Source organism: Phocoena phocoena, chromosome 20 (genome assembly GCF_963924675.1).
Source record: "Phocoena phocoena chromosome 20, mPhoPho1.1, whole genome shotgun sequence".
In the NCBI taxonomy this organism is placed as follows: domain Eukaryota; kingdom Metazoa; phylum Chordata; class Mammalia; order Artiodactyla; family Phocoenidae; genus Phocoena; species Phocoena phocoena.
In genome coordinates, this window is record NC_089238.1 from 12,748,946 (window position 1) to 12,776,009 (window position 27,064).

The 27,064-nt window shown below is 50.3% G+C and overlaps 1 protein-coding gene across 2 annotated transcripts; it reads right to left on the bottom strand.

The window, feature by feature from the left end:
* Window positions 1-352: 352 nt before the first annotated feature.
* SUPT5H (SPT5 homolog, DSIF elongation factor subunit) lies at window positions 353-26,904 on the bottom strand. 2 transcript variants are annotated; one of them, XM_065899714.1, is made up of 29 exons: window positions 26,751-26,825; window positions 21,681-21,846; window positions 17,994-18,059; window positions 17,442-17,453; window positions 16,846-16,915; window positions 16,681-16,749; window positions 16,506-16,571; window positions 16,186-16,216; window positions 15,361-15,429; window positions 11,691-11,942; window positions 10,406-10,495; window positions 10,227-10,297; window positions 8,545-8,650; window positions 8,220-8,313; window positions 7,995-8,131; window positions 7,407-7,562; window positions 7,161-7,307; window positions 6,149-6,295; window positions 5,937-6,062; window positions 4,971-5,055; window positions 4,535-4,654; window positions 4,348-4,450; window positions 4,137-4,264; window positions 3,940-4,045; window positions 3,326-3,484; window positions 3,036-3,204; window positions 2,717-2,920; window positions 842-937; window positions 612-755 (listed from the first exon to the last, which is right to left on the bottom strand). In XM_065899714.1, exons 1-29 carry the CDS (start codon window positions 26,823-26,825, stop codon window positions 612-614), a joined length of 3,264 nt encoding a protein of 1,087 aa, XP_065755786.1. The 2 variants fall into 2 exon arrangements, with proteins under 2 accessions (XP_065755787.1, XP_065755786.1); XM_065899715.1 differs by lacking the exon at window positions 17,442-17,453 and having other exon boundaries at window positions 353-755; window positions 26,751-26,904.
* Window positions 26,905-27,064: the final 160 nt, after the last annotated feature.

A 27,064-nucleotide genomic window follows, 5' to 3' on the forward strand; every position in this document is an offset into this window, starting at 1 on the left:
GCTCAAGAGAAAAAACTATCAAATGCTGTAACCTGCACCAAAGGAGCAATTTAGGCTTCCTGAGGGATACTCACTGATTTTCACTTAACTCGAGCATGAGTAAGATGTAACTTGTCAATCACATGGCAGGCTCTGTTCTAATAATCTCTTTCCAATGTCTTAAACATTCAACAGCCCTCTGGGGTAGAGAGTATCATTTTCTGGATGGGGAAACAGGCTTTTGTAGGACTGTTATTTGCCTAAGACCACACAGCGTGGAAGTAAGTGGGGTCTGCAAATGACCCCACTTACAAACCAGAACACACACACACACACACACACACACACACACACACACACACACGACTTTTGACCAAACAGCTTTTTATTGAAAGATCGTAACACAAAAGAAAGCTGGGGAAGGTGGGGACTGTCCCTGTCGACTCTACTCTGATTCCCATGAATATCAGGGAGGGAGACAGGAACCCAGAAAGGAAAATAAAAGAAATCCTGATCAACCCGGCTAGCCCTGCTCCAGGGCCCAGATCCTGTGTCAGAGCCAAGGGCCAGGAAAGGAAGGAGGGACACTCTCCATCTACCAGATTCATCTGCCAAAGTCCACCCTGCCTGCCTCAGGCCTCCAGGAGCTTCCCCAGGAAGCGGAGGTTGAGGATCTTGAGCTGTTCATCAAGGTCCATGCGGACTATGCCATCCTCGCCATCAATGCTCAGCAGGACACCTGTGGCTTCCCGATCCTCACCCAGGATCACCTTCACCTGGGGGGGGCGGGGACGACATGACACATGGGGTCACGGTCCTTGGCAGCAGCCCAATGCCCCCACATCCCTTTGTCCTCCCTTACCTTGTTGTTCTTGGTCGGGGTGATGGGCTCCAGGTGCTCACTGGAGATGCTGACAACCTTCTCGCTGTCCTTCAGGTATACGGAGCACATGCCTCCCTGGGGGTGGGGACAGCCTGGTCAGCCTGGCCTGCTCCCAACACAGGACTGATACCACCCCCCCCCCCCCTCAAGGGACATAGGATCAGGGCTTATTCTAAGAAGTCACTTTCCCAAAGTGACACAGGGGCAGGAAAGGTGAAGGCTGGGCCTGGTTCCAAGGCCTGGGGTCTGTGGTGTATGGGGGCAGGGTGATCAGATCAGCAAGGAAAGCTCCAGCATGAAGCTAACTTAGGCCAAAAGGGAGACTGTTTCTCAGGCTCTTGACTCATCGTGTCCCAAACTGGCCTCAGTTTCTTCCCCACACTCGCTTCTCATCCTGGGTCTCCGTCTCAAGGATGGCCTCATGGTCCCCGGCACCAGCCAGAGCTCTAGACCTCGTCTTAGTCAGCAACTTCACCAACAACCTCCAGCTCTGAGGCCTGTCCATTCAGCCTCCTGAGGGGTCTCTCCCACCTCCCTCTTTCCTCTCCTCCCCACAGCCCTATAGTACAGCCTGACCTCCCTCTGGGCTCCCAGCCCCTGATCCAACTATGACAGAGCAACATAGTGAATTGATTCCAAACCACGGATCTGATCCCACCACTCCCCTGCTTAGATTCCTCCACCAACTACCAGTGCCCTCAGGACACAATCCAAGTTCCCCAGGCTGGCATGTGACCAGCTCCAGCCACTCCTCTGGCCTCATCACTCACCTTCCCCCTTGAATCTTTATGTTCCAGCCACAATGAAGAGACTTCAAACCCCCAAATGTGCCAGGCTTTCCCTCACCTCCAGGCCTTTGCACGTGCACTCTATCTAGAACACACTCAACCCCTTCCCCAGCCATTGCTCTCGGCTTACTCCTGCTCATTCTTCAGGTCTCAGCGCAGATGTCACCTTCTCCCGGAAGCCATCCCTGATCCCTTCCAAAGTTGGATAAGGTGCCTCCCTGGGTTCACATAGCTCCCCTTTCCCTCTGGGCTTCCTATATCCCAGCTCTGGCCACTTGGGCTGTCACTGTCTGGAGACATGTCTGTCTCCCTCGCTGGAATGTGAAATCTGTGAGGGTAGGGCCTGGAGCTGTCTTCCTCTCTGGTGTTTAATTAATTCAATTAATATTTACTGAGGGGCCAACAAGGTGTCAGTCCCTCATCTAGGAACTGGGGCTACTTGGGAAGAAAATATAGGCTTGGTAATCAAAGAACCACACCAGGGTAAACTTTAAGCTTTTAAACAGGTAGATAACATGAAAAAGAATTACATGGACCCATAAGAGACAGATCTGAGACAGCCCAAGTGCCTTCTTGAAGGATGAGTAGGAGTTAACTAGACAAAGAATGGCAGGAAGAGAGTTCTCTAGACAGGGAAAAGTAATAAGCAAAGGCCCTGAGGCTGCAGAGAATTCAGTGACTGAGAAGAATGGAGAGAGGCCAGCAGAGCTGGAGCTGGGAACGCCTGGGGGGCGTGGGTGCCTGGCGCTAAGCCGAAGCCTGGCACAGAGGAGCACTTAGTCCATGTTACTGAACTGATCTTAGAAGAGTATGTCAAAAAGTAACCACACTCCTGGGTGCCAGTCACTGTCCCAGGCCGTTGGGGGCCCAGCCATGAGCACAAAAGGCAGAAGTCCCTGGCCTGTAGAGCTTACATGCCAAACCTTTCCACATCTATTTTTCCAGCTATAAATGAGTACTGGAAAATGGGGATAGACAGTTAAAAAGAAAACAGAAAACAGTAACCAGAGAGACTGGGGACCCCAAAGGAAAGGATGCCCGTCCACCCACCAGCCTGGGCGCTTACCGTGACACTGCGGATGACGCCTGTCTGCCCCACCACTTGTGTATCCAGGTAGGTGTCCCGCACCTTCACCTGGATGTCCGTGGTCACCCAGTCGCTGGAGTTCTGCTCAATGCCTGAGCCCGGCGTGTGTGGGTTGTAGCCACCAGGGGAGGGAGCTCCAGGTGTCATCGGACTATAGCCAACAGGGCTTGGGCTGGGGCTGGCCTGTAGGGAAAAAGGGATGGGGTCATTGGGAACAGGTTATTTGGCCTGGTTGTCCCTATAGGCCCAAGGCCCATCCTAGCCCACCACCCTCAAGGGCATGCCAAGTGAGCAGTACCTGATAGGCCATGGGCGAGGGGGTGGGGTGGTAGCTGGCTGGGGAGTGGGTGTTCTGGTAGCCTGCTGGGCTTGGCGCCACCTGGTGGTAGCTCTGGGGGCTGGGGCTGGGCTGGTAGGAGCCTTGCGGGGAGGGGGCGGCATAGGGGGAGAACTGGTCTGTGTTGTACCTGCAGAGATAAGGAGAGGTGCGGGGCATTAGCTGGGGGCATTAGAAGGGGAGAGAAGGAGGTGGTGGCAGTGGGGAGGGTTTGGACAGCGGGTGATAAGGCCTAGCCCCAGTGGACTCACATGGCTGGCGTCCCTGGCGTCTGTGGGTTGTATTGTGGATTGACCTGCGGGGACGAGGGGTCTGGGTAGCCAGGTGTTTGGGGATTGGGGGTGCCCCCATAGGCCTGTGGGGATGGTGTAGGCTCATCATCGAACGCGTACTCATATTCTTCCTCAGCCCTGTTGGGGAGAGACGTCTGTTGAGAATGACTGTGGTGATCGCAATGATATAGCAAATGCTTCCAGAACAGCGCTGAACACCAGGCAAAACCAAGGCAACTTCATCCTCACAAACAGCCCCATCCAGAGGCCTCCATTTCACAGGTGAGGAGACTTGGGAAATAGAGATGAGGTTGCCCAAAGTGACATGACCAAGATCACACAATTTGTCTCCAAGCCCAGGTCTTGACCACAGCATGCTACTACGATGGGAGCTGGAGAGATTACTTTGCCCCCAGCCCCAGCCTTGCCTACCCCTTCACATAACCAGCCTGGAGCTGAGAGCAGAGAACACAGGGTGGACCACACAGACCCGTCCATCACACAGAAACACAGCAGAACCATTCACGTACATGGGCACACACACCCAGTGGCTCAGGAAACCCTGCCCCAGCCCCCAAGCTCCTGGCCCTCACCGTGACGGTGTGTTAGGATTGTTGGGGTCCCAGGCCCCACTCTGGGCAGGAGTGCGGCTGCCATCATGCAGGGGCGTCTGAGAGCCATAATGCGGGGTGCGACTACCTGGAATGGGAGAGATGTGTGTCCATCAGTTCTGTCCTGCCTCCAGATCCCCCCACGTTGCCCCTCATCCCCGTCCCGTGGGAGTGCTCACCATCCTGGAGAGGCGTCTGAGAGCCGTACATGGGCGTGCGGGAGCCAGAGCCGTACATGGGCGTCTGGGAGCCATACATGGGTGTCCGCCCATAGGTCGAGGTCATGCCGCCCGGGCGCCGTGAGCCCCTGTAGACACAGAGAACAAGTGGGGTGAGTAGGGTCCTTGCACTACCCAACAACCTCCCTCCCAGCCCTGACCTGGCCCGTACACCGTGGTGAGGCGCTGACGGTCCACTGAGATGGTCTGGCAGGTGGAGTGCAGCTCCACGCGGGCTGTGGACTCCGTGGCATCTTTTACCACGCCAATGTAGCCTGGTGGGGAGGCAGGAGGTCAGGCTGGGTGGGCTCTCCTTCACCGTGCCCCTCCCCAGGCCTCCACACAGTCTTGCAGGTCACCTTTGTAAGGCCCCTGGGAGATGCGCACAGTCTGGCCGATGAGCTCGTTGTCTCTCCGCCCCCGGCCCCTGCTCATGCCGCCACTGCCACCACCCGGGCTGCCAAAGCCACCACGCTGACCTGGGGAAGAAGACTGTCACCAGTCCCTGGGGCCATCCTCTCATGTGCTGTGCCCACAGTCAGGGTACCCTCCAGCCCCCTCTTCACCCTCCACCCTTGGGTTAGGAGGCTCCTCTGGGGGCCCACCACCAGAGCCCTGGGCTTTCCCATCACAGCCCTAGCCACCCTGGGCTGCACTGTGGTAGGGGTCAGGTCTCCCCTGGGCTGTGAGCCCCATCATGGTCGGGCCAGCCCAGAGCAGACACTCAGTGAGTGTGGGCTGAACAGCCTCTCTCTTCCACCCCCCAGACATATCCCCACCCCAAATTCCCCTCACCTCCAGCACTGGGGTGCATGGGGCTGCTGATCCGGGGGCTCATAGGGGCAAAGCCACCTACTGTGAAGTTGGTCACATCTCGCGGCTGGGGAAAGGGCAAGAAGTGAAAAGGAAGGCAGGGCCTGGATGACAGGCTCCCAGCCCCCACACCACACTGCCTGCTGCCATTTGGGAACAGTTCCTGATTGAACCTGCCCAGCAGCCATGCCTCCCTCCTTCTGGTCACGATGCCTCAACTTCCCTTTGGGAAAACAGTCACCCCTATGCCATTGTGGGCCTGTCAATCAAGAGGCCCAGGCCTCCCTTGGGCAAGGAGTGAGACTAAAATGTGGTAGTCAGGAATTTAAACCCCCAGTGACACAGAAACTGCAAGCCATGGGAATTCAGCATTCCACCTGCAGGGCCTGAGAAAACCATCTCCTGGTCCCAGCTCCCCAGATCCCAGGTTTGATTTCCTTTCTGATACCTGGTTCTGTACAACTTCCCTACAAATCCCACCTCAGGAACTCTGCTTTCCCCTGAGACATTCAGGTGGCTCTCTGACCCTCCTTCAGGTCTCTGCTCCAATGCCATCTGGAGCAGCGCCCATCATTCTGTCTCCTTGTCCCGTTTTATTTTTCTTCACAGTGCTTGCCATCAGCCCCAGGTGTATCATGCATGTATTTATTTATCTGTTCGTCTCCAGAGCAACAGCACTAGAAAGGCAGAGGTTTTTCTGTCTTGTTCACTGCCGTACCCCCAGTGTCAAGCACCTAACAGGTGCACAATAAAACTGAATGAACAAATTATTTGGTAAATAGCTCAGTATCCCAATAACCCTTTTTTTCCATACTTTGCCAAGGACCTGACACTGACACTTGCCCTCCTAATCCTCCACAAGCCCATTCTTGTCACTCCTGGGGTCAGGGTAGGTCAGAGAGCCGAGTCAGGTGGTCAACAGACAGGGTGCCACCATGCCTGTCTCACCTTCGAGCCCCCTGCCAGCACCAGATGGCGGGTCTTGCAGACAAACATGCCCCCGTTCTCTACCAGTTTCTTGCAATGCAGGAAGGCGAAGCTGCGGAAGAGATGGCGAATCTCGCCCTCCCGGCCCTGGATGGGGAAGGACAGTCACTCTCGTGGCCATGCCCCACCCCAACTCTTTCAGATGTGACAGACGGGCAGGAGCTTATACTCACTGAGTGGGGGCCATCAATGACCTTGACAATGTCTTTCACATGGATGTTGTTCTGTTCTGAGTCCAGGGCCACGGCAAAGCGGTTGTCCTTCTTCCGGGTCACAGCCTGGTGCCTGACAGTCACCACCTTCCCATACATGTTCAGCACCTATGGAGGGAGGGGAGGGGATACTGAGGGGATGAGAGTAGAAAGGGGTGATGTGGAGCAGGGCTTCCCTACAGTGGGATGATTATTCCTGTAGGAGACTGTCCCAAGCTCTGCAGGACGTCTAGACTCCCTGACTCTGGGGCAGGTAATGTCAGGGAACCACCCCCCAGGCACTGGGTCAACCGAAAATGTCCCCAGTCATATTCCAAAACACCCTCTGGGAGGAGCCTCCATTCCAACTGAGCATCAGGGACCTGAGAGATGAGCAGAGGAACAGATGTTAACATAATAGCTAATGTCTACCCATCACTCTGTGCCAGACCCATGCTAAATCCTTCACACAAGATTTCACTGAGGCCTCAAAATTTCCCTCTGAGATGGATGCTGTCACAATTCCCATTTTATAGAGGGGAAATCTCAGGCCCAGAGAGGGCAAGTTACTAGCCCAGGGTCATACAGCACAGAGCAACAGAGCTGAGATGTGAATCCAGAGCCCAAGGTCCTAAGCATTTATGCTCTGTGGCTCCCACATGCACAGTGAAGGGGAGGAAGGCACCAGCAGCACCCAGCCCTTGAGAAAGCACCGAATGCCTGGGTACGCATCTGATGTCACGGATTCAGTCACAACTAACGAAGTATATGCTGCTGCTATCTTCTTTTTACAGGGTGTGACACTGAGGCACAGAGAGGGTAAATGACACGCACTTGTCTGATACCACACAGCTGGCCATGGGTGACAGAGCCAGGTCTGCAACCCTGCGCAGTCTGGGATCTTAGCCACCATGCGCGGCCACCTCCCAGGATGAGGAGCTGGAGGGAGAGGAAGCCCCTAGAGTAAGCCTGCCTCTGCATGCAGCACACACACCTGGAAGGTCTCCCGCTCCAGTCGCACGATGACACCCACGGTCTGGGGGTCCAGCTGCACCAGCTCCCCCCATTCATGCTGGCCCCCGACATCCACACCTGATGCCGTCTCTGAGCAGAGCTGCAGGTCCCGGGGGAGCACCTTCAGCTGTGGGAGACGGGAAAGGGTGAAGCAGGGTCCACGTGGCTCATCGGCCTCGGTCTCCTCCTGGCACATTCACCCCACTCCCAGCCCTCCACTAGCTACCTCGTGCATGGTGAGGTCAGAGAAGAGGATGACGAAGTTCTCCTCCACCCGCACAATGAGGCCTGTGTCGCCCTCGAACCGGCCGGCAATCACCTTCACGTGGTCCCCCATCTTGAAGTACTTCCGAAGTTCCTGGGCCGGGAACTCCAGCATGTCCTAGGGATCGGGTGTGAGGACAACAAGCAAGTCAGGGGAAGTCACCACAACCCATCTGTCTCCTCATCTTCAGATTCCACTCGTAGTCTCAGAAAGACCCTGGCCAAAACCCACTCCAGGCTCACACCCCCAACCACAGACTACCCCAGGCCACCTGGACCAACCTCAGCCTGCCCCGGAGACTCAGGACATCAGCCTGGACAACCCTTTACCCCGCACAGAGACAGCCTGTCCCCAAGACATATGACACCAGACTAGACACCTCCTCAGACCCACCTGGAGACAGCCTCACCCCAGACACACCATGCTGGGCCTAGACAAGCCTCAGACACAACCACCCCTAAGCAAACTAAAACCAGTGACCTCAAGATTACTCCATGGTTTCGTCATGCCCTCAACCCACCACGTACATATGGGCAGCATGGTACCCACCTTGAGGTCCTCGTGCTTGGGCATTATGGTGATCTTGTTGCCATCCACGCTGAGGATCTTGCCCTGCAGGTTGATGAGCTCACCCTCACACACCTCCACATTGTCCCCAGGTTGGAAGTTGTGTTCCCGCTCCTTCCCTGTGGGGGGAGGCACAGGGCTAACTTGAGGGCTGCTCACCATGGGCCGCCCCCTCCCTGGCCTGGGTTACTGACCAGGACCAAATACCTGTGCTTTCAGTCACCACCTCGAGGTCGATGCCCTCTGGCTGGTCCTCAAATTTCTCCAGCTCAGAGAGTGTGGGCTTCACACCCTCCGTGATCTGAGCCCCAAGAGACAAGAGGAAGAGAAGGAAGTGGATGAAAGTCAGCGTCACAGCCCAGCTGAGCGGACTGGAGAGATGGTGAGATTAATCCCCAGGGGATGCTCCTAACTTGAGGATCCAAGACGAGCCCAGATAACCCACTGCTCTGGGGCCTGGACCGCAGGAGGGAGAAAGCTTGGCCTCCCCGCTTCCCACCGCCATTAGCACGACCCCCTCTGGGACCCTCACCACAGCAGACATGGCAAAGCTCTTGAACAGAAAGCCCTTCCGGCTGTAACGGTTCCCCTCGAAGATGAGGAAGTCACCATCAGAGGCAACATCACCCCCCAGGGACCTGGGAGTTTGTGGGGGAGAGAACATTGGAAGCGGAGGTTAAGAGGAGAATCTTGCTGTACCTCAGTCTCCTCTGCTGGCAAAGGGGGAAAAGGACACAGGATGCCTGAGCCATCCCCTCCCAAAACACACACCCCTTGGCGAGAGTGACCTCTCACAAAGCCCAAAGGCCCCGCCTCAACGGAAGGGCGCACAGCACCCACCTTCTTGCACCCTGCTGCCCCCCGTCCCTGCTTTATTTTCCACTACAGCAAGTTTGACCCATCTTCCTAACTAGAATGGCAGCTCCAGAAGGGGGGGACTTAGCATCTTTTATTCACTATTTCCCCTATAACAGGGCCTGGCACACAGCAGGCACTCGGTGAGTACTAGCTAGACAAAGTATCAGACACTGCTAACAGTTAACACTCATGGACACATATGACCTCACCGACTCCTCCCCAAAGCCCATGACATCAGTAATATGAGCCTTGTTTCCAGGGAAATGAGAGAACGAGGCTCAGGGAGGGCACACCACACGGCCAACATGGCCGAGCCCTTGAGTCTGAGAGTCAAGATTCAAATGCAGGGGGGCGGGACTCCCAAGCCTGTGCTTAACTCTAATGGCCCTGCATGTGGGACAGGGGGACCTTAGTTCCTGCCCATGCTTCTAGAGTGGGGAGGGAAAGCCTGCCCCGCTCTCAAAAACGGAGCGCTGGGGAGCAGGCTGAGCTCCTCCTGCCGAATGCTCAATCATCTTCTCATTCACACGCTACATGTGGCAAGAGGCAAGACTGCTCAGGTGCGCATGTCTGGGCACTGCGTCAGACCGGCTACTGGGGGGCAGGGAAGGGTCACTCTAGTTTGTGCTCAGCAGGGGATGTCCAGACGGGTGGAGACCACTGGTGTAAAGGAGTCCAATTCAGGCATGTGAAGTATTAATCTGGCCTGGCCTGGAGGTATTAGCCCAGGCTGGCAAATCAAAAGGCTCATTCTACAGTCCAGCCTTTAACAGAATGAAAAACTGGCTGCTCATGATGTGTTTCCGGAACAGGACCAGAGGAAAAGCGTCACTGGCTCTCGTTTCTCCAACTCCTCCTCTCCTGCCCTCCCGCTGGAGCCCCCAGCAGCCCTGGAACACTGGAAACCCTGGGCTGCTCCAATGCTCTATCCAGCGGGGAGGGGGAGGGAGACACCCTGAGTGGAAGGGGCTCTGTACCCACAACTGAGGTGTCCAGGCATCAGGAGATGAGGGTAAGAGACTTTATAAAGCCTGATGTGTTGATAAATCTCATTTCAATATGTGATACCATTAATCACACTTACTAGGTGTCAAGTGTTGTTCTGGGTACACACACATATTAAATCATTTGAGTCTCAATACAATCCTAGGAAGTGGGGGTTACTATTATAATCTTTCCAGCAGAGGAAACCAAGGCACAAGGATGTTAAATAACATGGCTAAGGCTATACTGCCAAGCTAACCACTCACAAACTACAGATGGCTCTGGGAGCCCAGCCCTGTGGGGGAACCTGCAAAGGCATATCCTCCACCACAGTTCTGGGCACCCAGCCTGGCCCAGCCCAAGGACACTCACCTGATCTTTTCTGCATCAAATAGCCTCTGTGGAGGCCGCTTAAACTTCTTCCTTTTGGCAAACCAGTCTTTCTGTGTAGGAAAAGGGGCATGAGTAGGAAGGGTGAGGGACGAGGGCTTGGCCACCAGCAGGGGTATCAAGCACCCCCTCTCCCCACTGGCAGCACATCCCCATGATACCAAGCTCATTCGGGCCTTGATGCGGTCGTAGTCGATGCGCGGGATCATCTTTAGGGAGATGGTGTTTTGGCTGGGCTCCACGTAATCCACCTGAGAAGGCCAGACAGGTGGTCAGCAGGGGCCCAGCCCTCCCCTCCTGACCCCGGACACAGAAAGGGAAAGGAGATGCCAGGAAGGGCAAGGGACAGAGGGTGATGGGGAAGAAATGAAACTGCTGACAAGTCCCCCAAATTCACTCTCTAGCCTGTCTTCCCTCCATTCTGAAACTGAATATCCACCGCCATCTTGACATCTCCACCTGGATGTCTAGAAGGTCCCGCACACCCAGCATAATTGCAACTAACCTCCTGATTGCCCCAAACCCACTCCTCTCCCCATCTTGTCCCTCTCCATCCTTCCTTCTTCTCAGGCACACAACGTGGGACGCATTCTTCACTCCTTTTTTTTCTCTTATACCCATATCCAACCTGGTAGCAAACCAGTCAGCTCTGCCTTCAAAAATTCTGACCTCTCCCCTCTCCTCTACTACTGCAGCCTCAGTCCTGTCCTACCATCACCTGCCACCTAGGCTGTGGCAGCAGTCTCCTCACTGGTCTCCCTGCTCCCGTGGCCCATCCAGTCTATTGCAGGGTTTCTCATCTGGGTAAGCCTTTGTTGTGGCGGCCGTCCCGCGCCTTGACGGATGTTAGCAGCACCCCTGGCTTCTAGCCCCTAGATATCAGACTCAACTCCCTCCCCAGGTGAAACAATCAGAAATGTCTCCACTCATTGTGCAAGGTCCCCTGGGGGTACCCCTGCTTGAGAACCAGTGGTCTAGTCCCAATGCAGTCAGCAGCGTAATCCTATCAAATCCAAGCCACACTGTATCCCTTAGAACCCTCCCATCTGACTCCAGTAAAAGCCAAAGCTCTAGGATGAGACACAGGCCCCGTTGCCTTCCTGAACTCATCTCCTGCCACTCTCACCCTCATTCACTCTGCTTCGGCCAGTGACGGTCCTAGCTCATGGGCTGCCTTCTGCCACACCCCTTCCCCGAGAACTCCACGTGGCTCACTCCCTCACCACCTTCAGATCTTTACTCAACACGCATAGAACATGCACAGAAGATGGTCATCCGTTTCCTGTGTGCTCACAACAAAGTCCAGACTCTGCTTCACCTGATCCGTGTGGGGTTCTGCTCTCTGCACTAGTCAGGGGGCTGGAAAGGACAAAGAGAAAGGAGGGGAGGACAGAACAGAGAGCCCTGGCCTCCTCGGCCACCCCAGCCCAGCCCAGCCCCAGACACCTGAGCGATGTCGTCCTTATAGATGCCCCGCTTGAGGCGGACCCAGGATTTTGGTTTCAGGTTGGCCACTTCCTTCACCACTTTGAGCACATCTGTCATCTCCTTGATGGGCACCATCTGCTGGTTCCAGTAGCCAAGCCGCAGGTTGCCCACGCCCTCGATGGCCTGCTTCACATGGGTCTGCTTGTAGGCCTCCACGTAGATGTAGCCCTTCACATGCTCTGGTGCCACTACCGACTTAATCTGCAGGGGCTGGAGGGCCGAGCCAGTGAAAAGAGACAGTGAGACACGACTGCTGGTACCAGTAATGACTGCCACCTCAGCAGTCTCTCTTCTAGGAATTTATCCCACAGAAACATGTTTGTGCAATGACCCCCACACAGGGACATTCACTGCAGAGCCATTTAGCATAGACAACAAACAAGACTGGAAATTTTTAAATGCCCCCAAAGAGGGATTTGTTAAGTTATGGAATGACCATACAGACATAACTCGTTTTACTGCTCTTTGGCTTTATAGCACTCTGTAGCTATTGTGTTTTTTACAACTGAAGGTTTGTGACAGCCCTGCAGGGAGCAAGTCTATCGGTGCCATTTTCCCAACAGCAATTACTTTTTAGTTAAGGAATGTACACTGGTTTTTTTAGACATAATGCTATGACACACTTAATAGAATACAGTATAGTGTAAACATAACTGTTGCATGCAGTGGGGAACAAAAAAATTCATGTGACTTGCTTTACTATGATATTCACTTTATCGTGAGGGTCTGGAACCAGTATCTCCGAGGTCTGCCTGTACCATGAAATACAATGTAGTACTTAAAAAAACAATGAGATGGATCTATATGTAGTGACACAGAAAGATATCCAACATATGTTCTGTGGAAAAAGCAACTAGAACCAAAGAGAGCTGGAGTGACTATACTAACAGCAGCACAGACTTAAAGACAAAAATTGTTACCAGAGACAGAGGACATTTAATAATGATAAAAAGTTCAATCCATCAAAAAGATATAAGAATTATAAATGTATATGAACCTAACAACAGAGCCTCAAAATATAGGAAGCAAAAACCAACAGTAATGAAGAGAGAAATTGGTAATTCACCAATAATAACTGGTGACTACAATACCCCACCTTCGACAATGGATAGAACAATTAGACAGAAGATCAACAAGAAAACAGAACACTTGAGCAACTCTACAAACCAACAAGACCTAACAGACATCTATAGCTAAACAGTCTGTCAAACAGCAGTGGAATTCTCAGGGGCACACTGAACACTCTCCAGGATAAACCATATGTTAGGCCACAACACAAGTCTCAAATGTAAAAGGATTGAAATCATATCAAGTATAATATATTCTTCAACCACACAGAATGAAGTCAGAAATCAAAGGAAATTTACAAGGTTCACAAATATGCAGAACACACTTCTAAGTAACCACTTCAAAGAAGAAATCGTAAGGGAAATTTTAAAATATTTTGAGATGATGAAAACAAAAACACAACATACTAAATTTATGGGATGCAGAGAAAGCCGTGCTTAGAGGAATTTACAGCTGTAAACACCAATTTAGAACAAATTTTTTTTCAAATCAATAACCTAACCTTCCACCTTAAGAAACTAGAAGAGAAAGAGGAAATTAATCCCAAAGCAAGCAGAAGGAAGAAATAATAAAGATCAGAGTGGAAATAAGTAAAATAGAGGTTAGAAAAACAATAGAGAAGACCATCAAAACCGAAAGTTGGTTCTTTGAAAAGATCAACAAATTTGACAAACCTTTAGCCAGACTGACCAAGAAAAAAAAGAAAAAACTCAAATTACCAAAATCAGGAATGAAAGAAAGGACATTACTACCAACCAAACTTACAGAATTTTAAGGCATACTATGAATAACTGCATGACAATAAGTTAGATAACCTAAAGGAAATGAATGTTTTGTAGAAAGACATAAATTACTACAACTGACTCAAAAAGAAATAGAAAATGTGAATAGACCTATAAGAGGTAAAAATATTGAATTAATAAGCAAAAAGCATACACACACACACACACACACACTCACAGACACACACACACACCCAAAGCCCAGGATTAGATGGCTTCACTGGTGAAATCTACCAAACATCTAAAAAATTAATACCACTCCTTCACAAATTCTTCCAAAAAATAGAAGAGGGGGGAACATTCCCAATTAATCCTATGAATCCATTATTACCCTGATACCAAAACCAGACAAAGACATCCTAAGAAAACTACAGACCAACATCCCTTATAAACATAGATGCAAAAATCTGTAATGAAATAGAAGACCAAATCCAGCAACATGTTTTCATACAGTACGTGAATTATATTTCAATTTTTTAAAAAGCACCTCGTTTGTTTCCATATTCGCTGTGATAGTGAAAAATGGAAACCACCTTATGCTTACTGTCATGGAAAGAGGACTATGGTATTGACAAAAGGCTCTCTGCAGAATGATACGTATATAATACCTTTTGTTTTTTAAATACCTATTTTTCAATATGCAGAGAAGACAGTCTGGAAAGACACACAAACCAACAGTAATTACTTCTGAAAAATGGAACTTGCGTATGGAGAGATTTTGGCTTTCATGATATACATGTACCACTTCAGTCCCATCTCAAATGGGGTCACTAGAATCTTGCCCAGGGCATAGGGTAGAAGTCTGAGCACATTCAACATCATGATTTGCAAATCCTGCAACTGTCCACTTGGTCCCACTGACACACACCCACTGTTTTGGCAGGTAAAAGCTATGCACTCAGCCTAACACAAATCATATTCAGTGAGAAAGTTACCAACCAGCACGTCCTGGTTCCAAAACTAACAATTACGCCTATGATAACAATTACATTTACTGAACACAAGCTGCAGAACAAGTCCCGGCTAAGGATTGGACATATTCAAATATACTTAATCCTAACGATGCTGAGGGGCAAGCAAGGGGAACAACGAAGGGAAGCGGCTTGATAGAGGCCACACAGTGAGGAAGCAGCAGGGGCAGGATTCAAAACCCAGGAGTCTAAAGAAAAATCTGTGCCCTTAATGCAGCATCTGCTGCCTTGCACGCAGCCAGCATTACTTCATGTTTTGTGTGTTGTGTGTGAATGAGCCCTTAAGGGGCAGGGACCAGCTCTGGCATGGTCACGGCTGTATCCTCAGCATCTCCCAATGCCGGGACCAGCCCAGAGGAGGAGCTCAGTGGATTTTGATAACTGAGTGAAAGAGAGAAGGAAGGAATTCTCCTCCCCAAAGGCCTGTTCTGTGATGCACTTAGCCACACTGCCCTATGGTGGGACTCGCAACCGAACAGTAAGAGGGTGACAGCTGCCCACCAGGGTTGGTGAACAGGCAGAACTCATTCTCAGGCAGAAAAGGCTCAGGGAGCTAGATGGCTGACTTCCAGAGGGGTGCAGAGGCTGGGGAATCCTGCCAGAAATGCAGAAAGAATGAAGACAGTACCTCTGTAAGGCATGAAGAACACTTTGATCCAGAAAGTAGTCATTTTCTAGCTGAAGCAGCTCACCTACCAGGCAGTGCGGCTCAGCGCAAGGGGTATCTGGAACCCCTGAACTTGTACTGTCCCTCACTCTGGGCTTTACCTGTCTCTCACCCACGAGCTGCTTGCCTACCCAACTTACCGTGTCTGTGAACTGGTAGGCAATGAACTTGCGCATCAAGGAAATGGCTGTGGCCCGTTCCTCCCCAATCTGGAAGAAGAAAGGCAGACTTAAGAGAAATGACAAGATGGAGAACAGGACATAGAAAAGGGGGCAGGAGACAGCAGCAAGAAAGACAGAGTCGGGGGAGGGCAAGATAAGGGTAGGGGATTAAGAGGTACAAACTACTATGTATAAAATAAAATAAAGCTTTAAGGACATATCGTACAACACAGGGGACATAGCCAGTATTTTCTAATAACTATAAATGGAGTAGCTTTAAAATACTGTGAATCACTATGTTGTGCACCTGAAATTTACATAATATTGTAAGCCAATTATACCTCAATGAAAAAAAGAAAGAAAGAATCATCAAGCAAAAAAGATAAAGTAAGACAGTGGGAATTCCCTGGCCGTCCAGTGGTTGGACTTGGCACTCTCACTGCCAGGGGCCTGGGTTCAATCCCTGGTTGAGGAACTAAGATCCTGCAAGCCACGTGGCGTGGCCAAAAAAAAGATAAAGGCCAAAAAAAAGAAAAAGTAGGAGAGAGGGAGGAGCAAGAGAGATGGAGCGATTACAGAGCAAGAGTAATGGACAGCAAGAAAAACAGGGAGGAGACACTGAGTGAGGGAGGGAGAGGGGAGGGGAGGAGGAGGGTGGGGGGAGAGAGACGGATGTAGAGGCAGACAGAAGGAAGAGAGTGACAGATCAAGGAGACCCCGGAAAGACAGAAGGAGAGTTCCCCCCAACGAGGCCGCCTCTCCCTTTCCCCTGCCTCCCCCAAGCCATGAGGCCAGAGCACATACCTTACATTTGACAGTCCACAGATTGGGATCCCTGACAAGAGAGGAAAAGGAAGCCTTTTAGTGAAACTGTCTCCTCATCATGAAACATACAAATCACCACACCCATCCTTCTTCCTCTCCCTCCACACCCTCTCCCTTCTCCATCCTTCCATCCATAAGCAGAGAGGAGAACAGTGCCAATCTGCCCTTCCCCTCTTTTCCCACCATCCACCACTCTGTCTGTGTGACACTGTGACCTGATTTATTTCAGGGAGTGAGCCGTGTGGGCACATCACCCCAGTAAAAATTCCCACCTCGGCCCTCCTGTCCCACCCCCTTACTTGACTCCCGGGAGCAGCTGCTGCTGGGTGATGTCATCCGAGAGCTCATCGGATCCTCCATACACCCTGGAGAGAGAAGGGCCGTCAGGAAGGAAGGGGTCTGTCAGACCCCTGACCCTTCTCGGAAAGGAACCACCTGCTCCCAGCCTCCCATCAGCCCAGCCCACACCCTTACGTCTCTCCCACAGATGACTTTGCGTATTTCTTCATGTAATACTCGCCCAGTTCTTCTTCTCGCTGGTCCCTGGGGTGTGAGGGGGAAAGTAAACAAGAATTGAAGGTTGAGGAGAGGAGGGTGGGCTGACCTGCCCCCAAACCTCCCTTTCCCCTCACTGCTTACCTCCAGAGGTTTTGTAGGCGGCGAGCCCCGGAACGGTCTTCATCCAAGACAACATTGTCGATATTGGAGGCTGCAAAAAAAATGGGCAGATGGGGTGAGTAAGGGGAGATGAAGAGCAAGCAGGGGCCTGGAGAAAGCGGTGGGGGTTAAGGGGGTCAGAGGTGGGTCCTGGGGCGGCACATGCCTCACTGAGGAAACCCCTAACCCTCACCTTCCTATTCTGGCCTACTCAGCATCCTGCTTCTCAGTGTCCTCCTTGGGGATGGGGCCCAGCAGTTGGGGACATCCAGCTGTTCCCCATCTCATTGCCACTGCCTAAGCACATCCTGAACTCCGTCCCAGCCCCCCAACCCCTTCACCCTGCTACCGGCAATGCTCACACTCACACATACACGCACACATAAACACATACACGCTTTCCCAGGCCAACAACTGCTGGAGACCTGGCCCCAGACCCCCTGCCTCTGGACCCTACGTGAGTCAGAGCCCCCGGGGCCGGGGAGGGGTCAGGGGTGAGGGAGGGTGCCACAGGCAGGAAGGAGGAGATGTCAGGATATGGGAGGAGGGTCGGGGAAGCACACTTTTCAGGTTCTTACCTTCAATCTCTTCTACTTGGAGGAAGAGGAGGTGGTGGTGGTGGTGGTGGTGGTGGTGGTGGTGGTGGTGGTGGGCGAGGGCAGACAAAGTATGAGCCAAATTATAGCAGCGAAATCAACCAATGGGTTGGGGGAAGGGGAAGGGAGGGACACAAGAAGGTTGAAAATCAAAAGTAAAGGCCAGGCACCAGGTGGTGGGGGGAGAAGCCGAAATGTATGAGGCGCACAGAACGGAAAATAACAGGGAAGGGGTGGCACTGGCCCAGGAAGTGGGGGGTATCTTGGGATAGAGCCTGTCCCACCCCCACAGCCCCCAGAAGGGATTCACTGGGGCCCTAGGAGCCCAGAGTCCTCTCCCCACAGCCCCCATCCCCCCAACTCATGGGCCTAAAAGGAAAAGGGTGCGGAGCTGGCCTCTCTGGCAACGACAGAAAGAAGCAAGGTGAGGAGGGTGTGGGTTGGGGTGGCTCTGGGCATGGGGGTGGGGGTGGGCTCTCAAGGCCCTCTCGGCCACACCCCCAGTGGTCTCCCAGAGGTGGGGCCCACACACACCTTTCTCCAGGATGTCCTCTGCTCCATCCTCCCACTGGTCCTCATCCTCATACTCATCGTCCACATCTGGAACGGGAACGCCAGGTGATCAGCGGGGCATCCAGGGAAAAGATGACCTCATGACAACAGCTCCCAGGAAACATCTCCTCTGGGCAACAGGCACTACAAATCCCCACCTCACAGGTCAGCACACTGAGGCTCGGACAGGTGAGGCTCTCATCCAAAGCCTCAGAACTGCCTCAAGCAGCAGGGTCAGGTCTAATGTGCAGATCCACCTGACTCTGGAAGTCATTCCTCCCCCTACCACACACAGATCCATTTTAAAAATAAGCAAGCAGAAAAGTCCCCTCCCAACTATCAAGGGAAGGGAAAATTGGTATATAGTTTTTTTTATTTGTTTGTTTTTTTAAAGATAGGGTTTGTGGTTTGTTGGTTTTATTATTATTCGCTTACATTTGTAACAGCCAACCCTTATTGAGAGCGTACTGTGTGCCCTGCCCTCCTCTGAGTACTTCCCAAATTCCTCATTGAATCATCCTGGCAACCCTAAGGGAGGTACCACCATTGTTCTAATTTTACAGTAAGGGCTCTGAGACCCAGAGAGGTCACCTAACTAGCCTAAGGACTCTCAGCTGATACCTGAGAGGCAGTCTGGCTCCAGGGTCCATGCGCTTAACCTCTCCACTACATAACACATGCTCTTGTATGTATTGAATATTACACTAAAAACTGAAACAACACACAACGAAAACATCCAAAGTGCACAGAGGGTGTAAGTGTACAGTGAGTCTCCCTCCCATTTCTAACCCGTCAGTCCCCTTTCTCAGGTGCAACTGTGTGACCAGCTTCTAGTCTAGAGGTAATCTGACCTTATAGAAGAAACGCATATAAATCCCCCACCACTATTTTCCCTTCACACAATTTCTTTCCCTATAAACTTATTTATTTATTTATAGCTGCACTGGGTCTTTGTTGCTGCACGCGGGCTTTCTCTAGCTGTGGTGAGCGGGGGCTACTCTTCATTGTGGTCGCGTGCTTCTTACTGCGGTGGCTTCTCTTGTTGCAGAGCACGGGCTCTAGGCACGCAGGCTTCAGGAGTTGTGGCATGCGGGCTCAGTAGTTGTGGCTCGCGGGCTCTAGAGCGCAGGCTCAGTAGTTGTGGCACATGGGCTTAGCTGCTCCACGGCATGTGGGATCTTCCCGGACCGGGGCTCAAACCCGTGTCCCCTGCATTGGCAGGCGGATTCTTAACCACTGTGCCACCAAGGAAGTCCCCTTCCACACAACTTTTTAACACACTGTTCTGTCCCACCCTCTTTTTTAAAGCAATACTAGTAGCTTGGAGTTCTTCCATAGCAGCACACGCCTCATTATCTGTCCTATAGTTCATTATACCAGGCCCTTATCATCGATGGACATTTAGGTCACCAAACATTTGCAACTGCAAACAGGATCAGAGCAAGTGTCTTTGTTCTTGTATCCTTATGTACCTGGAGATCCCTCGATCTCCTAAAAGGGAATTGCTGGATCTAGGGTCCTGATGTGGTAGATGTTAATGGGCACCGCCACAGGCAGTGCTGAATGTCACTCCCACCACCACCAAGTAGGTGTCCCTAGTGGCCCACATCTCTGTCACATGGCATGTTATCCGTTCTTTTGATCTGAGCCCATCTGCTAAGACTTTCTCTCTAAGCAAGGACTCCCTCCCTCTCAGCCTTTCAGAAAAGGGCCGAAGCTCTCTCAGAACCAGGAACACCTAGAGCATCTCCTGCCCCTCTGTTCCCTGGCTTCCTCTCAGGTTAGAAGGTCCCAAGAAAATGAAGGGTGGTGTTTCAAGTCGCTCCTCTTTACCTGCGTGTGGGAAACAAGCATTCTCATGTATGGATGGTGGGAGTATCAAGTAGCGACATTTTCAGGAGCTGATAATTGGCCAAAGAAAAAGCTTTAAAAACATATGCATCAGGCTTCCCTGGTGGCGCAGTGGTTGAGAGTCCGCCTGCTGATGCATGGGACACGGGTTCGTGCCCTGGTCCGGGAGGATCCCACATGCCGCGGAGCGGCTGTGCCCGTGAGCCATGGCCGCTGAGCCTGCACGTCCGGAGCCTGTGCTCCGCAACGGGAGAAGCCACAGCAGTGAGAGGCCCGCGTACCGCAAAAAAAAAAAAATATGCATCCCATTTGTCCAGCAATTTGACTTATAGGGATTTACCATGTAAAAAATCTGCCACGTCTGTGTTTGTTAGATGAAAAAACTACATCTTCATTTTCACTAATCTCTAAGTGAAATTTAGTCAACATCAATTATGTCAACAAAATTTAGTCAACATCAACTATGCGCAATGGCAACAAACCACCGTAGTGTCAGCCATGAAATCTGATATTTTCATAGCACAGTACCGCTATAAATATCTCAAAATATTACTCACAATCAGTGTTACATCAAAATTAGATTCTTAAGAGATCCTCCACTAAATCTTGTTATTTCAATGTGCTAAAAAAGAAGCACATACATCACAATGTTCTCTTATTATTTAGATACTGTATTTCAATATAATTGTTTTCTTTGGAATCCTGTATATTTTTTTAAATGCATTTCAGAACATGATTCTGAGAAGGGTCAGGGAATCACACTTCCATAGGTTTCACCAGACTCCAAAAGGGGTCACGGTACAAAAAAGATTAAGAATGCCTGATCTAGGTAATAACTTGCATATGTGAGTCTAAGTGTTATATGAAGATGCTCAAGGCAGTGCTGCTTATACTACTGAAAACTACAAACAACATCAATGTCCCACAAGAGACTGGTTCAATAAAGCACATCACAGAATGGAACAATGTGCAGCCATTGGAAAAAAACAGATATTTCAACAGTGAAGATGATGATGATGAGAGCAGCTAAAATTTAGAGTACTTGCCAAATGTTCAGAAAACTTTCCTTCCGAGAATTAACTCATTTAACCTCAACTATCTATGTTATATCTACCTCCACAAGCATTGAACAGAAAAGCAGTTATAGAACAGCAGAGACATTGTGGGTCTATGTAACATAAATAATAACCCTGTTTTCTGAGGGCCTACTGCAGGCTGGGCATTATACTTTGGGCTGCCATCAGCTTGACGTGCTTTACATGCATAGTCCCCCAAATCCCCAAAACATCCCTGCTGAAGTCGGCAGAACTGCCTGTCCCCCTGTACAAGGGGGAAAAGAGGCTCAGACAGGCAGGCAGCAACTTGCCCAGGGCCACGTGGAGAAAAGAGCAGAGCAAGGCCAGAAGGGACCTGCATCTGTCAGCCTCCACTACCCTGTCCAGCTGCCTACTTCTAGGTCATCTGAGCTTTTCACGATTAGTAGTTTTTTAAAGGAGGATAATGGCATTGTAACTGGGTTTTAAAAGGATCTATCTTATAGGAATACATATGAAATATTTTGGGGTTAAATTGTGTATTTGGGATTGGCTTCAACATCATCCAGTGGTGGGTGGGAGTGAGCAGGAATAAGCAAAACAGGTGCAGCACTGAGCTGTTCACTACTGATGCTACGTGATGGCAGAAGGGGGCTCCGTAAACTACCCTACGATTGTGTGTTTGACATTTACCAAAAGAAAATGCTTAAAAAGTACATTGGAGAAATAGAACTGAAGGTGGAAGTCCAGCCTCTGCTCAGCACTCGCCAGCCCTGTCACATACCAGCCTCATCCAGAATGAAGCCGCCGTGGCGGGGTTTCTTGGGGGGCCGGTCATCATCTTCCTCCTCTTCTTCCTCATCATATTCCTCCTCCTCTTCCTCCTCCTCTTCTTCCTCAGGCTCTTCCTCCTTCTCACTACCTGCTGCACTCCGCCGCTCCTCCTCTACCTGCAGGGTCAGGTAGGGTTGGGGCACCAGTGTACTGAAACCCCCAAATCCAGACACCATGTTCTCCACCCCTAAATCTGACCTCAGCTCTGCCTGGACGATCACAGCCCCCTCTGCTCTGCATACATGTCCTTCCACCCCGGCCAGGCCTCCCTGGTAGCCATCCTATCTCAGTGACAGCACCGCCATCCACCCAACCAATATCTGGGAGCTGACCCCCCCCCAAACTAGATCTCCTTGCTAGCCTCCACCGAGCCTTTAAATGTTATCACTCCATTAGGTTTGGTCCTTGGCTCTTGTCTCTCTCCATGCTACAACTGCCCTGGGCCATCTCATCCACTCCCTTGGCTGTGGTGGACATCTCTGTGACGACTCCCACATCTGTTTCCAGTCCACACTGCTGCCAAGGCCACTGACCGCCTCTCACAGCTATTCTATGGACATTCTTTGGTCCTTACCTATAAGACCTCTCACACCACCGACCACTCTCTATGCAGGGAAACGCTCTTCCCTTGGTGTCTGCCACATCGCGCTCTCCTGGCTTTTCTCCAACCTCTCCGCCTGCTCCTCTGCAGGCTCCCTTTACTGTGCTCACCTCTCAAATATTGGCTTCAATCACCAGGGTTCAACCAAGGGCCCACTTTCCTTCTCCCTCCATGCACTCTCTTCCTGGCCATTTTACCTTCCACGATCTCACTTACTGTCTCTGTAGATAACATCCCATCGGTCTCCAGTCCCCTACTTTTTCCCAGAACTAGAGACCCTCCTGTGCCAGCAGCCTCCTGGATACCTTCCTCAGATGTCCTCTGAGCCCTTCACAACCACCACACCCCAAACTGGCCTCTGTGTCTTCCCCTAGACCTGTGCTTGCCTCCTCTAGCTCCCATCAGGCACCAAATTCCTGACCTTTCTGCTTTTTGAGCATCTCTTCAATCCGTCCCTTCTTCCCCATCTGCACAGCCCCTAGCCTAGGCTAGAACATTGCCCTCTAAATCTGAATCCTTGCCCCAGCTTCCTTTCTTGTCTCTTGGCCTCCAATCCCTCTTTTTCATACAAACCACAAAAGGCAATGACCCACACAAAACAGTGTTCCCCAAATTTCAACCTTTCCCTCATTAACTTCATGACTTTTTGCCATGTCCACATCGGTACAACCCATTTATCTAATATTTTCTTTAAATTCACCAAAATTTTTACTTCTGAGGCAAACTTTTTTGTTTTGAAATGTTTCGGAAGTTAAAACTCTTTAAAGGTTAGCTAGTTATAAACAGAAAGTAACCATAAAGATAAAAGCAAAACAATGTTACTAAGTCCCAACATGACATTGTTGCCTGCTGCAGGCTAAGTCTAAGGCCTGTTCTCCCTGCCAAACACAGAGACTAGCAAATTTCAGAAAGGTGTTCAAGACACAGTAGCACTAAAGTGAAACTTTCTCCATGACACAATTAAAAGACAGCGTGTGCAACTAAAAAGAAAATAAATGAGTCAGTGTGGCTTCAGGTCTTAGTCTTATTCCACCTAAAAGCACTTCTCATTACTCCCCACCTGGAAAACATCCTACAGTCTTGGGAAACTATGACCTAAAACACGAATCTGGGGGACTTCCTTGGCGGTCCAGTGGTTAAGACTCCACACTTCTGCAGGGGGAACGGGTTCAATCCCTGGTCAGGGAACTAAGATCCCACATGCCGCACCATGCGGCCAAACAACAAAAACAAACAAAACCAAACCGAAACAAAAAAACATGAATCTGGTCATTTGGTGCCCTGCTTAAAACACAGCCACGGCTCCCCACTGCCCTCAGGTAAAGAACCAGCTCCCTAGTAGCCTGGTCTGGGAGTGCACACTGTGCCCTCTGCCTCTCCCTCTCATCCCGCCTCGCTGGGCTCCCCCTCCTAAATGCTAGGTTTGAGCCACAATGAACCACTTGCAGCATGCTCTCATAGCACTGTCCATCATCCATGCTGGTCCTCAGCATAAAAAGCCTTTCTCTTCTGCCTCTTGTTCATACTTCAATCAAAATACCCTCTCCTTTTTATTATTTCTCATAACTTACATACAATTAAATATATTCTTTTGTATATTATCTAATAATATTTAAAAAATCAAAATCCATCGTATACCAAAGATAACCCCTAGACATTAATTATAGAGTCCACTTTGAAACAACATACATAGTTACTCATAAATCTTATGTAGTTGAAAGCTTTTAGCTATGAAATTCTTCTCCCTTCATATGAGGACTCTATGTTCCATAATGAAGGTAATTGTTCCTACTTTGGAACAATTTGCCTTCTTTATTTAAGTGATACTAGTTAGTCCTTTGGCTGCCTAGAAATTTTAAAAACAACTGATAACTACATCTACTGCCTGCAAGAGAATAAAGGAAAAGGAGCATAGGAGGCAATCTCATACATTATTGATAAACACATACAAAGACAATATTGGTACAAAGCTATTTCTCCATATAGCAACTTTGAATTTTAATAATAAATACATATATATATCAAAGATTAATAAAAGAATAAAATTATCCAAAAAAAAAATACCCTCTCTTCCAGGAAGTGATGCCCAGGAAGTGATGCCTGCCCTCTCCCCACCAGGGAAAGTCAGGCACATTCTCTGGGCTTCCTCCATCACAGCCCTGACCACCGAGAGCTAGCTCCCTAAGTGAAAGGCCCATGCTAGCTCAGGCATTGCTGGGTCCCTAACACACCACCCAGCCTGGGGCTGGGAACAGAAAATGACTAAAAAAATAAGGCTGACCCTTGAATAACATGGAGGTCAAGGGCTTCAACCCTCTGTGTAGTCAAAAATCCACACATAACTTATGGCCAGCCCTCCGAATACAAGGTTCCTCCGTATCCACGGTTCTGCATCTCAGGATTCAACCAATCTTGGATCATGCAGTACAATTTACTATTGAACAAAAATCCAGAAATAAGTGGACCCAAGCAGTTCAAATCCGTCGTGTTCAAGGGTCAATTCTATTTGCTTAGTACAGAATCCTAACTAGCCCACAATGTCCCTTACTTTAACAATTCACACTACAGGAGGACCACAGCCTGACTTCTAGGAACCTTGTCATCATCCCCCTTGGCTCAGTCCCAGCAGTCTTCTTTCCAAACCTGGCTCCGCATCCTCTGAGGAGATAGCTCTCACTACTATCTCTATGTTACCTCAGGGCTTGAACGTGCTCTTACACAGTCCGTCCTCAGCATCCCCTGGAGTAACCATCTGCTTATAAAACTACCTCCACCTCAAGACAGAGAGCTCATGAGGGTCTCATTACCATCAGGCTTTAACCACAAGCAAAGTGTCTTGAAGCCATGAGTCAGAGACCAAGGACTCAGTGAGACAGCTTCAAGTAAAGGCCCTTCGTGTCATCTTCCCTCTTGTCCCATTCCCACCATGGCAAGCTGAGGACTCCCCAAAGGACACAACAAAGATTGACAATCAAATGCCTGCAGAGGGCAAACAGGAAACGTAAATAAGTCGGGCAGCTCAAGGGAAACCTATGGCACTCTTCACCTACCTGATGTTTTCCAGAACACAGGTTTATGAAATCTTTCCTTTTCTTAAATCTGCATGATGACAAATGGCAATTAATATATCCCGGGAACTGGAGAAAATTCCTAACTTTAAAGAAGGGGTGCCACTTCTTGAGAAAAGTGCTGCTGTGGGTGTCACTCAGATTGCTGGCTCTTCCCATTGTCCCAGAAAAGCAAGAGAGCTTGATTTTTACATGAAATTTCTACAAGTGTTGGCAACTAACTTAAGCAATAAGTTAACGTTTCTATAATCATACTGCCATCTCTTTGTTTGTCTGTAATTGTTGCCTACTAAGTGTAAACTCTGTGAAGGCAGAAATTTGCCTTGCTCCACTCTCTCCAACGCCTAGGAAGTGTCTGGAGCATAGCAATAGATGCTCAAACATTTACCTGTTCAACAAACGAGTAAATGAGGAATAAATAAAACAGGCTAATAGCTAATAAAATAATATCTGAAATCAGCTATGCCCCAGGAAATGTTTATTTGGTTCCTAAAACAGTGACATTCAACAGACCTCTTTGGGTTGAAGCTAAAGTGATCCTTTCAAAATATTAGATCACATGCTTCCTTTGCTCAAAACCTTCTCATGGCTTCATCTCACTCAGTTAAGGACAAATTCCTCACCACAGCCTTTAAGATTCGACAAGATCTGGCTCCTGTTACTTCTATGTTGCACTCACTCTGATCCAGCCAAACTGAACTTCCTGTCACTTTCTGAACACCACAGACATGCTCCCAACTTTGCACTTGCAGTTCCCCATTACTGGAACACCCTTCTTCCACATGACATGACTTACTCACTCACCTCACAAATCTTTTTCCAAATGGCACCCTCCCAGACTCACCATGATCACCCTACTCAAAGTGCAACCAGCACTCCCTATTCCTTCTCAACTCTACTTTTCTCCAGAGTGCCTTCTAGCTAACTAAATGATTTACTTCTCAGTCATGTTTGTTTACCTTCACCAGAGCAAAGAAAGATTCTAAAAATCTGTTTTGTTTAGTGGCGTAGCCCAAGGGTAAAGAAGTGCGTCTAGCATGTAGTAGACATTAGAAGTATATTTCTGGAATGACTGAACACACCTAAATATAAAAACTAATAGTGAGTTCTTACTATATGCCAAGTCCTTCAAACACATCACTTGTTATCTCACTGGACCTGGAACATCCCGGGTCTCCAGCACCTGAGCCTCTGCTTGACTTGGGCTTGCCTACTTCCCTATCTCTCCCGACAACCTGGAAGCTCCCAGAGGCCAGAGCTCCTTCTGATCCCCGCTAAGCTCCCACATGGGCCGTTCTGCCCTGGTCCTGTCCCCAGGCGCAATGCCTCCCCCAGCGTCCCAGCCACAGACCTCGGCCTCCTCGCCGTCACTGCTGCGCTCGCTGTCCTCCTCCTCGGAGAAGTTGCTGTCTTCGCTGTCCGACATCTTCTGCTCGCAGGAAAAGACGGCGGCCTCAGCGCTTCCCCCAGTTCCGAGCCCCACCCCGAGCCTCAGTTTCCCCTCGGGTTCCCGGGGAGAAGAAAAACCCCTCAGCGCACTTCCGGCAGCCTCGTTCCGGCAACCGTGATCCCGAAATGGGACCACCCCCCGACACACGCCATCCGCTATACCTCCCGAGTCCCCTAATCCGGTCTCTACACCTCCTTGGCCCCCGGCGACTCCCG